The 13,105-nt window shown below is 37.2% G+C and overlaps 1 protein-coding gene across 1 annotated transcript; it reads left to right on the forward strand.

Annotated features, from left to right (window-relative positions):
• Nucleotides 359–12,890, forward strand: LOC109820680 (60S ribosomal protein L23A). Its single transcript, XM_020386868.1, has 4 exons — nucleotides 359–458; nucleotides 10,120–10,172; nucleotides 11,491–11,854; nucleotides 12,488–12,890. Exons 2-4 carry the CDS (start codon nucleotides 10,154–10,156, stop codon nucleotides 12,570–12,572), a joined length of 468 nt encoding a protein of 155 aa, XP_020242457.1. The 5' UTR covers nucleotides 359–458; nucleotides 10,120–10,153; the 3' UTR covers nucleotides 12,573–12,890.

Below are 13,105 nucleotides of genomic sequence, written 5' to 3' on the forward strand. Positions count from 1 at the left end.
TAATGTTTATATTATAATAATATACTAAACTAATTGGATAAGTTAATTAGAAGTAATTAATAGATAAAATTATATTTTAATAATATGTCACATCATCAATTATTTCACATGAATTGTCAAATCAAAGGCTCAAATTGTCTCATTATCCTATTTTATCCCACTTTGCTCCACTTAAAATATCCCAAAAGGATAAAATCATTCCATTAGAACAATTTTCCTACTTGCCCCCAATTTGTCCCAAACAATAACCCCCCTTAACTCTAATATTTTCGTATCAATAGTTTTAGAACGTTATGGCCCACTGACGGCCCACATTCTCTTGCTAAAAACCTAAGGGCCAAATTCAACGGCCAGGATCCAATCTTTGGGGTCCTGATTGATTTTAAAACCCCAATTGCTAGGGTTTTCATACTGCGGCCGATCGTGAGCGAGGGGGAGCGCGAGCGTCAGAACCGAACGTGAGCCTCATGTCGCCTTCTCTTTCTTCTTCAATTTGAAATTTATTTTGGTGTAGTTTGTTTGACTAAATCGTAAAATATTCCTCTTTAATGATCTAATCATATGTTTAAGTCATCGAAACCCCTCATTTTGCTATAAGATTCTGTTAATCCCTGATGTGCAATGCAATTCAATTGGAAATTAATTAAGCCAACAGCTTCGGTGCTCCCAAGTCCCAAGCAGTTGGTGTAGTTTGTTTCCTTAAAAATCTCTCACATCCTAAATTTGAGGGATAAGGTAGTTGACAGTAGTTCCACACCCAAAAAAGTAATTTCACTTAGATAAAAAGGTTATTTTAGAAAGTATAAATAAGAAGATAAAGAGGAACTAGTTAGAATTCTCCAACTAATGAAAAACTCTCGTGGTCTTTATTTTTTTGACGTGGTTTTCTTCTCCAATCCCCTAATTCATTGCGCGGATGGCCAAACCTAATGGAATTTAATTTTTGATATGGCCATCGATCCTATGAAGTATTTCATACGAGCGTCTTCTTTCTCTAGAGTATTGAGCCCGAGATCATGAGTGTCGCCACCGGTCCAATCTGACTGGAAATAAATTGTTTTTGCATGGAGGAACTATATGTATGAGCCCGACATTAATTGGCTTTCTCTTAGGCCTTGGGAACCTTCATTCGATTAATTTTCAACTAAACAACTGAGATTTTGAATGAACATGATTGCTTTGTTTAAGTTCATCAACATGGTTGATGGTCGATTTTCTTCGGATCCAATTTCCTTGTATCACATTCAATCACATGTTAGCTAGATTTCTTGTTGATATCTTTATTGAGGAATTTTCTTAGTGTAATTCACCTATGATTCTATTTAAACGGATTTATATGCGTTTGATGGAATCCTGTGGATGAGAAATTGGTGGGGACAAAGATTTTTTTGTTTTTCCAAATTTACCCTTTTTAAAAAATAAATTAATAAACGATTTTAGGAGCACCGAAGCAAAGCCCATTAATTAATTGCATTTGTTATAAGATTCTGTTTAATCTTTAACACCTGTCATCATACGTACAAATGTCAGTACACTGTTTTGAGATTCTTAGCATGTGAATTTCCCCCCTCTGAGTATCAGTTTAAATCTATAATATTAATCCAAATGCATTTGAAAGTGAGTTAAGGTATGTGTACGCTTTGGAAATGTGTCAACGTAGGAGGTGATATACTTTATGCCTTTATTACATGTTGACACTTTTAAGATAAAAAAATTAATATTTCCCATATGTTTTGGTGAATTATCATCTCTGGTGTTTATGGTATTTAATGCCTTTTGATTTTTACATCTATGTACCATACTCAATGTTTGTGTTAATGTATGCAAGTGTGTGTGTGTGTGTGTTTGTTTGTATGTAGGGAATTTTGTATAGACTCCCAAATCTTTGTTACTATATTACAACCCCAATCTTCATGTTTCTTATTCTAAATTACACCCGAAATCTTTAAGTCATTTTAAAAGTCGCTACGTGATTGAAATTAAGTGTAGTTACTCCTTTTGAATATTGTTGTTAGTGTACTTATAGTTTGACCGTCCCACTCCTGATGAAAGCAATGATCACATTTTGATACCATTTAAGGGCTCACCACCCCCACCCCCCTCAATCTGACTCTCACAAAGTTTCGTCTTTCCCACCATCTGTCTCCTCTTTCTCGCTCTCAATTTCTTCTATTGCTCTGTCTTTCTCTCCTACTCAGCTGTGTGGGCCCTAACTATAAGGATATTGATGTAATTTAACCTAAAACAAAGTTATTGGATATTATCCTTTTTTGTGTTGTCTTATAGTTGGAGCTGGATGGAGCTTCAATTACAGGCATCCTAACGCACCTTAAAGCCTTGGTCAGGTTTTTATCTTTAAGCTCTATCGACAGTCAATTTTTGGCACAACACGTAATTAAAGCCTTTTTTCTACCACGAATAGGTGTAAACTCTTTGTTCAGATTTCAATCAGAGAGTAGAAGTCGCCTTTAACACTCTTATTTACAACTAGCTAAAATCTGATTGAAATTGTATTTGCAAGATAGTTTAGCTCTCTTAGTTGATTGTGGCTTTTCAAGGCGCTTGGTGTGGGAACAAGTTTGGAGCCCTTGAAAAAATGCAATATTTAGCAGAATAAAAGTTGACTCTAGAGGTTCTCTGGAAAAGGAGATAAAGTTACTGATACTTTCAAACCAGGTAGGTGCAAGTGGATTGTTTAGAGGTTGTATAATCCAAGGTTTTGTAGATGACAGACAGGTATGAGAAGACTTCTGAAGAGAAATCTTACAGCTGCATTGGGTTGATAGAGAACCATTTTTGGTTTTAATGTTTTATGACAGAAGGAGGGTTCTCTTTATTCCTACCTTTATTATTTCTCCATAAGGTACTAGGGGGATGTAGTCTATATAGTTTATTTTGTATCATATGATGTGATCATCCAAATCCGCAAGTGCATGGATATCGCTATAGCGATACAAGGTTGTATCCTTAGGGACTTCGTTATCAATTACCGATTGTCATTATTTTATGACTATCTAAATCAATCGTAATAGGAAGTTTAGTTTTAATGATAGAAAATTAATGAACGCGCTAGCTTGTATCAATATCGGATTCAATGAATTAAAAGAACCTAGGATCGAACTTTGATTTCAACTCTGATTTGAATCAACAATCGTTATCAAACCGCTCAATTCATTAGGAATGACTAACCTATGATAACTATTAGCCTCTTTCGATGACTAAAAGTCGTGCCTAATTCAGCCTAACATCTTATTCTCATGGTGTTAAACCAAATTAAACCTATTAAGTTCACGTTAGACCCTTACGTTCCTGAGAATCATTAACCTACTTTCGTGATCAATCAATTCCTGTTCAGTTACTATTTTTCGGTGTCAATTTAACCTTTCAGTACAAATTAACATCCTAAATTAGTCAAATCAGTGGCCTATTGAATCAACCCTAAGCAATTAGATACTAATAATTGAATAATGCAAATCGAACGATTAACGATAACAATAGAATCAATTCATTGATTCACAACCATAGCCAAACCTAATTCGATCCTAGAAAAAACAATTACTCACATAATTGGAATAGAAAACATGATAATATATAAGATCATATTCGTAATCAAGAAAATAAGATAGATTAGAAAAATAAACCGTAGCGTCGAAATCGAGATGTTGTATACAATTCTCCGCAACCAGCAGATTACAAATCAAAAGAAATCCTAATCTAAGAGTTTGTAGAAAGATGGGGAAAAGAAAAGGAAATAAAAGAAAAAAATATCAAAAATTAGTAGAGCCCCTCAGCTGCCTACCCCACGTCCTTTTGAAAGTCTGGAAAAAAAGAAACCGTCGAAAATAACTGTCAAAGCTCGCTTAAGATCGTGCGAGAAACTGAATGCTGACATCCAACACGATTGCGTAGGGAAATACGGCCAGGCCGTGTTTAGCTTTGTTGCTCTGTTCCTTCTGGTTTTTATTCTCCACTTCAACACTGGTGTTGTTGGATACTGGGGACCGTGTAGCCTCTTTCCCATGCACTCCTTGACTCCTTTTTTGCTCCAAATCCATGCTTAGCTCCAATACTTCCTACACAATACACAAGGAGAGCAGTAAACAAGAAAAGGGAGCTAAACAAGGTCCTTAGCTCCAATACTTCCTACACAATACACAAGGAGAGCAGTAAACAAGAAAAGGGAGCTAAACAAGGTCAAAACAAAAGAAAATCACATAAATATACACAAGGAGAGCAGTAAACAAGAAAAGGGAGCTAAACAAGGTCAAAACAAAAGAAAATCACATAAATTAACAAGCAACCGGAGGTGAAACATAGTCAAAAGATAGATAATATTCATGTTTATCAACTCCCCCATGCTTGAACTATTGCTTGTCCTCAAGCAAAACAGATGGAAAAAAGACATGCAAGGAGAGGACACGTATTCAAAGAAATGACAACGGAGATATCAAATAAGCGCAAGAGCATCCACTAGACTCAAGTTCACGTGCAGCAGCATTTCACTCAGTCCAAAGTCAAAACGGAAATCTCGTCTCATGTCTCAAGTTGAAGAGATTGCATCTATAGGTATTCCCGTACGTCCGTACGTTAGTGCAAGTAACTCGACTCATAAACGTTGGAATAATGGTATGGTAGAATTTTTCTTCCAATTGATTTTTCAGGACTCCTCGTGACAAACATATCTTATCACACATGGGTCATATTTTTCCTACTTAAGGTCTCAAAGGAGCATTCGGTTTTCTTGCATTTTTTTGTGTGAAGATCTTGTCATAAGTAGCACTTAACGACGTGACAGTCATACTTTTGAGGGTGCGGTGCCAGGTACTCGGTGCAACAGACTTTAGGGTTTTGCCTCTTTTTTTTCAAGGCTGAGTGTTTTTTCAGTAACCAAAAAGTAGTACAAGTCACCAAAGGAGCATAAGTACTAATTAGATGGATTAAGCCAAAAGTCATTCCTATATATCTATTCCTACGTCTAGAGTCAAGTATGGTGAATTGGAACTCCGACAGATGACACTCTAACTAATTAGACATGAAACAAAGATTTTTGATCTAACAATGGGGCAAGTGAAATAATCGTACTCTTCATTTTTTCCTTTTCTTTTCTCTTTTTTTATTATTTATTTAATCAAAAGGAGAAGGAAAATGAAAAAAGGAAACATAGAAAAAAAAGAAACAAACACTCAAAAAACACAGAAAGACACACCAAAGCACTAAACAAAAAGAAAGAAACAAACTTTCTAAACACAAGGAGAAATACACCAAAACACACATAAGAGACATGAAACATCATCGCGACAAACCCTACTAACCCTACTCCCCCATGCTAGAATCACACATTGTCCCCAATGTGTTAATAACTGAAAGGAGGAAGAGAAAAAGGACTCACCGCTCATTGAGGTGGTGGAGGTGGATAACCATGATGTAGGAATCATTGGTGCATATGCTGCATCAATTCATTTATGGTCCTAAGTGTTGTGCCAAAACCATCTAAACGCGTGGTCATGACAGTTAATTGTGTATCAATATTTGTTCGTAAGGAGGATACAGACTCACGTAAGTGTTGCTGCTCCTGCTCCAATGTGTCAAACCTGGTAGTCCAATCGGCTAAAGCACTAGATGATGAGGCACTATGATAGAAGGTAGGCTGAACCGGTGGTGGTAAGGGATTCTGAGGAGGTGGTGTGTATGGCAAGTCACTTGCAGGTGCCTGCTAGTTAACATGCCTTTCAGTGTTAGTATTATCAGGGTTAGAAAGTGGAAAGATACGAGGGTTGAAGAAAGTCAACTAATAGATATTACTGATCTTAGTGATAAGACCGAAAGCTGTGCAGTATGATAAATTCACTCAAGCTATTGGTTTCTCCACAGGTAGGTGGGCTAAGTCTAGTTTCATTCGTTTTGCTAGGATTGTGATCAATCCTCCAACAACAATGTCACCCATACTAGATCTTCTAATTTTCTCTTATTGTTTAGCCATAAAGTATCCAGCATCAACGGCAATCTTATTAACTAGACAGTGCAACATGAAAACCTCGGTATCTCGAAAAACACTTACGTTCTCCCCTCTACCAAAGTTAGTGTTGGCTATGAGCCGCTGTAAATAGCAGAAAACAGGGTTATAAATTTAGAAGGCCTTATTCTTAGAAGGTTCATAAGGAGGCGATGATCATCTGCCCTATCTATCCTATCTATCTGGCGTTATCTATCATCTCTTTCATTGATTATGGCTCTCCAAAAGGTGGCAGTATCTCACTCTCTCGAGGGTTTTCGAATTTCCTACTCAGGTAGGCTAAAAAGACGGTTAAACCGAGCCATACTTATCACATAGTCCTTGCTAAAAAATCAAAAAATAAATCGACCACCCGCTATATTATCACTAGCATCAACCATTATAGAACTTAAGAAACTCCAGAGTAAGCCTCTTGTATGTAGACCTATGCAACCTGTGCAACGTCACAAAATATGTCCAACCAATGTCATTCAGTAGATTATAGACATTATCTCTCAACCTTAATTGTAACAACGCATCATCATCAATGAATTTAGTCGATATCATGCGCTTAGAGACTAAGTTATTAAATCGGACCTCTTGATTAAGATTGGGGTCAAAAATAATGTCATAAGGGTTATTGGGAGGAGGTGAAGGGTTACCCCTTGTAGAGCGGTGTTGCGACTGTGGGGGTGAGTTAGAAGTTGCTGCTTAATTAGGTCTTATGTGTTTCGGAACCATGGAGCACTCAATTGATTAGGATGGGAACATATCTTGGACTTCAGGTGTTGAAGGAAGAATGGAGGGTGCGAAGGTCGGCGTTGCTCTGGTCGGAACGGTAACGGTGGTGTCTTGGCTCTTGAAGCACGCTTGGCATGGTATCGACTAAATTTATTGATGATGCGTTGTTACAATTAGGGTTTAGAGATAATGTTTATAATCTACTGAATGACATTGGTATGAGAGATTTTGTGACGTTGCATAGGCCTACATACAAGAGACTTACTCTGGAGTTCCTAAGTTCTATAATGGTTGCTGCTAGTGATAGTGTAGCGGGTGGTCGACTTATGTTTTAATTTTTAATAGGGACTATGTGATAAATATAGCTCGGTTTAACCGTCTTTTAAGCCTACTTGAGCAGGGGATTCGAAAACCCTCGAGAGAATGGGATCCTGCTACCTTTTGGAGAGCCATAACTAGTGAAAGAGAAGATAGATAACGCCCGGTAGATAAGGCAGATGACCACCGCCCTCATAAACCTTCCAAGAATAAGGCTTACTAAATTTATAACCCTGTTTTCTGTTATTTACAGCGGCTCATGCCCAACACTATCTTTGACAGAGGGGAGAGCGTAAGTGTTTTTCAGGACACTGAGGTTTTCATGTTGCATTGTCTAGTTAATAGGATTGTGGTTGATGTTGGATACTTTATGGCTAAACAATTAGAGAAAATTGGGAGATCTAGTGTGAGTGACATTGTTATTGGAGATTGATCACAATCATAGCAGAACGAATGAAACTAGACTTAGCCCATCTACCTATGGAGAAACCAGTAGCTCGAGTGGATTTATCATACTGTTTAGCTTTCAGTCTTATCACTAAGATCAGTGACATCTATTGGTTGACTTTCTTCAACCATCCCATCTTTTCACTTCCTAACCCTGACCATACTAACACTGAAAGGCAGGTTAACTGGCAGCCACCGCAGGTGACTTGCCATACACATCACTTCCTCAGGATCCCCTATCACCACCGGTTCAGCCCACCTTCTATGACTATCACGGTGCCTCATAATCTAGTGCTTCAGCCGATTGGACTATTAGGTTCGACACATTGGAGCAGTGACAGCAACACTTACGCGAGTCCGTCTCCTTACGAACAGATATCGATACACAAGTAAATGTCATGGCCACGCGTTTGGACGGTTTTGGCACAACACTTAGGACCATGAATGAGTTGATGCAGCATATGCACCAATGGTTCCTACATCATGATTATCCACCACCTCAATGAGCGGTGAGTCCCTTTTCTCTTCCTCCTTTCAGTTATTAGCACACATTGGGGACAATGTGTGATTCTAGCATGGCGGAGTAGGGTTCGTCGCGGTGATGTTTCATGTCTCTTATGTGTGTTTTGGTGTATTTCTCCTTGTGTTTAGAAATTTTGTTTCTTTCTTTTTGGTGTGTCTTTCTCTGTGTGTTTGTTTCTTTTTTTTTCTATGTTTCCTTTTTTCATTTTTCCTTTTGATTAAATAAATAATAAAAAAAGAAAGAAAAGAAAAGGAAGAGTACGATTGTTTGCAACCCTCTTAACACGTACATCTTTTATTTCACTTGCTCTATTGTTAGATCAAAAATCTTTGTTTCATGTCCAATTGGTTAGAGTGTCATCTGTCGGAGGTCTAATTCACTCATACTTGACTTAGACGTAGGAATAGATAGGAATGGTTTTTGGCTTAATCCGTATAATTAGTATCTAGGCTCCTTTGGTGACTTGGACTATTTTTTGGTTACTGGAGAAACACTCGACCTTGAAAAAAAAGCGGCAAGGCCCTAAAGTCTATTGCACCGAGTACCTAGCACCGCACCTTCAGAAGTATGATTGTCACGTCGTTAGGTGCTACTTATGACAGGATCTTCGCATAAAAAAAGTTCAAGGAAAACCGAGTGCTCCTTTGAGATCTTAAGTAGGAAAAGTATGACCCATGTGTGATAAGATATGTGTCTGTCACGAGGAGTCCTGGGGAATCAACTTGAAGAAAAATTCTGCCATACCATTATTCCAACGTTTATGTGTCGAGTCATTTGCACTAACGTACGGGAACACCTACAGATGCATTCTCTTCAACATGAGACGAGATTTTCGTTTTGATTTTGGGCTGAGTGAAATGTTGTTGCACGTGAACTTGAGTCTAGTGGATGCTCTTGCTCTTATTTGATATCTTCGTTGTTATTTCTTTGAATATGTGTCCTCTCTTTGTATGTGTTTTTTCCATTTGTTTTTCTTGAGGACAAGCAATAGTTCAAGCATGTGGGAGTTGATGGATATTATCTATCTTTTGACTATGTTTCACATCCGGTTGCTTGTTATTTTATGTGATTTTCTTTTGTTTTGACCTTGTTTAGCTCCCTTTTCTTGTTTACTGCTCTCCTTGTGTATTTTTATGTGATTTTCTTTTGTTTTGACCTTGTTTAGCTCCCTTTTCTTGTTTACTGCTCTCCTTGTGTATTGTGTAGGAAGTATTGGAGCTAAGTACCTTGTTTAGCTCCCTTTTCTTGTTTACTGCTCTCCTTGTGTATTGTGTAGGAAGTATTGGAGCTAAGTACGGATTTGGAGCAAAGGAGGAGTCAATGAGTGCATGGAAAGAGGCTACACGGTCCCTCAGTATCCAACAACACTAAGAGTGTTGAAGTGCAGAAGAAAAACTACAAGGAACAGAGCAACAAAGCTGAACACGGCCTGACCGTATTTCAACACTCTGGTGTTGTTGGTTCTTCTGGTTTTTCTTCTGCACTTCAACACTCTGGTGTTGTTGGATGCTGGGGGACCGTGTAGGCTTTTTTTCATGCATTCCTTGCTCTTCTTTACTCCGAATCCGTGCTTAGCTCCAATACTTCCTACACAATACACAAGGAGAGCAGTAAACAAGAACAAGGGAGCTAAACAAGCCCAAAACGAAAGGAAATCACATAAAATAACAAGCAACCGGAGGTGAAACATAGTCAAAAGATAGATAATATTCATGTTTATCGTGATGCTTTGGACAGAGTCATAGACAATGAGTAGTCGTTTCTGATTTAGTGATTACGATAATTGATTTGAGCTTTTTTAGTTAATGTAATTGGTAGCATGTTATTTATAATTGATAAGTAACAGTGTTACTAGTTGAATTTTCTTGTCTTAAATATTATAGACCAAGTTCTGTTTGGCAAGATGATTTGGGGTAAAGTTTAGCCCTGATCCCTGGATTCAGATCTGAATGGTACATGAAGTCCAACTTCGTGCCTGGTTATTTATAGGTTCTCACTCTTAAATGCTAACAACCATGTTTGGGCTCCATGATTGTTGGAAATTTTTTCATTTTTGTGGCACCTGCTTTATTGTTCATGACTTGTTTATCATATGCAGCTGGTTTACTAACTTAAGGCCTTACTGACACCAGATGGCGCCGCCCGCTAAAGGTATTTCACTAGCTTTATACCTTAGTTTGTCACCGCCAAGTTGTATTTGATGTTTTATAATATATTTTTGTTATCATGATTTAATTTTAGAAACTACATCATATGGGCCATTTTTTAAGAAATAGTATGATTTTTTTTCATGTAACTACAAAGTTCAGGGTAGTTTTTTGAAATATCTGGGAGAAAACCATATAACTTGTGGTACTTATGTGAACAAAAAACTTCATAATTGTTCTTTTAAAAGCTTAGTTTTGCAATTCAGCTTTATATCATTGATTGATGTCTTAATTAAGGGTTTTTTGTTAGTATTCTCTGAAAACCTCTGCTATTATAGGGGCTATGAAATGTCAGTGAAGATGTGAGACATGTGACGAGACGAAAGACTTAGTGCTACCTTGTTTTAAGAAAATGTTCAATATAAGCACTTGTGGAAAGTTTAAAGAGACATCCGTGATGAATATCAGTAGATGTGCTTGTTTCATGAACGCTGAAAAGACTGCAATTAATCTGACTACAATTTTCTAGAATATCTTTCGAAGTGTTTATATAATGTATAATTTGACCTTACTATATTGATGTTGGTGTGTGTTTTTACTGTGTGCTAAGGACACTGGGAAGATTGAACGGACAAGTGTTATCTTCACTATAATGGTAAAAATATATACATCAACACTTGAAGGATATCAAATTCTAATGTTCTTGCTCAATCATGATAGAACAAGGGCCGATGCATCTATTACGACACCTGGTCTTTCTGGAGTTGATATACCCCTAACAAGAATAACTGTTCCTTGGTTGACGGACATGCTACACAAAATACGGTGCAGTCCCAAAATTTTGATGTATCCTTGATAATTTAACCTGACCAAGAGTACTACTACTAGTGAAATCCAAACTATTAGTGCATTTGGTCATATTAACTATTTTATTCTTCCTTCAGGATTATCTGATCAAAGCATTAATGTGTTTGGTCATATTAATTATTTCATTCTTCCTCCAGGATTATTTGGTGTCTTGGTAATTGGGAATGGTTATTTGTTACTGGGGGCAGATTACGTTGCATGTGTTTTGTCACATAATTTTTGAAATGATCACTACAAATTTATTGAAATTCCTCCTAATAAGAGGGTGGACTGAGTCCTTGTTTATTACTGGCTTTCTCCCTTTGAATTTGCTTCGAAGAGAACATTTATTTCCGGTGTTTTTTGGGCTCAAATTATACTTTTCATATTCTTTTTCTAGTCTACATCTTACATTATAAATAGCGTATTATAAATTATGCGTCTCTTTTAATCTGCTTCCGTAACTCTGTCTTCAGCTACAGCAAAGAAAGCTGATGGAAAAACACAGGCCTTGAAGGTTGCCAAGGCTGTTAAATCTGGGACTTCAACCTTGAAGAAGAAGGTCAAGAAGATCCGTACTTCTGTTACTTTCCATCGTCCCAAGACTTTGAAGAAGGATAGAAACCCCAAATATCCCAGAATCAGTGCCCCTCCCCGAAACAAGCTTGATCACTATCAGATTCTCAAATATCCTTTGACGACCGAGTCTGCCATGAAAAAGATTGAAGATAACAACACACTTGTCTTCATAGTTGATATCCGTGCGGATAAGAAAAAGATCAAGGCGGCAGTGAAGAAAATGTATGATATCCAGACTAAGAAGGTTAATACACTGATCAGGTCAGTGGATTTCCATTCACCAGAATAATCTATCCATTCAATAAAGGACACTAATCCCTTCAACAAAGGCCACTAAATGCACCAATTAATAGATATTATAATTCATTATTGATGAAACAAGAAGGATGCGAGGTAATTTTAAAATAACAATTAAGGGAAAATGAGGGTAAATTTCAAAAACTGGTCCCTTATTATTATTTTTGATGGTTTTTTGGGGGGGTTTTTTGGGGGGGGGGGGGGGGGGGGTAAATTTTTTTAGAGAAAACTGTCTTGAAAATCTCAAAATTAGAAAAATATCATGAACTGTTAGAACTGTCATAAGTGGTGTTAACCTGAAGGATAGAGGCCCTCAACTATCTATTAATCCTCAAAGGAAAAACTCTCGGTGAAAGGTACAAATGAGAGATGTCATTTGCGAAGCACGCGACAACCGAATCTAACTGCTGTAGCATAGATCATGTTTAAAAAAAATCATGATAGTGTAACATAATGATGTTTAACACAGTATTGGATTGAAGAATAGGAATGACGTCTCCTATCTTAAATTTTTTTTGATAAAGGTTCATTTGTTGTCATTTTAGAAGAACAAATTCATTCATTCTTTGTTCTGATACTTTTATTTACCTGCTGCAGGCCTGATGGTACTAAGAAGGCATATGTGAGGCTGACACCAGATTACGATGCTCTTGATGTCGCCAACAAAATCGGTATCATCTAAATCTGATGCTGAGGCGTCGGCTTGTTTTCATCGTTTGTTATTGGCTTATATATGTATGCTGATGATTGAGAATATTTGGGAGACTGCTTTATGGGTTTTGTTAGATTATAGTATATTGTTCACCTACTGTTGGTATGGACAATAGTTTAGTTGAGTTTGGTGTAATGCTGATCTACTTTGTCTGCATTTCTGACGTTCTTTCTTTGCGTGATGACCCACCATTTTGCGAGGTGCCAGTGCTTTATGCATACTTTTAATGCAATACTCAACTCCATTCCTATTATTGGAATAATAAATCTTTATGATGGGCCCTCTAAAGTGCGCATGTGTCAAACACATTTTTAAGTTGTTGATTGCAATTGATATCCAAGGATACTATTTTCCTATTGAACCAATACTTTTGTAACTTTTTATTCTGATACTTATTGTATTGATATTGCACGCTGATGTCGTCGGTTTAAATTACAATTCTCACGCTTTTCCTCCTCTTGATATATTAGTAAGATGTCCACCCTATAGCTTTGTTTCTCTGG

The sequence above is a fragment of the Asparagus officinalis genome, chromosome 1 (assembly GCF_001876935.1).
Source record: "Asparagus officinalis chromosome 1, Aspof.V1, whole genome shotgun sequence".
In the NCBI taxonomy this organism is placed as follows: Eukaryota; Viridiplantae; Streptophyta; class Magnoliopsida; order Asparagales; family Asparagaceae; genus Asparagus; species Asparagus officinalis.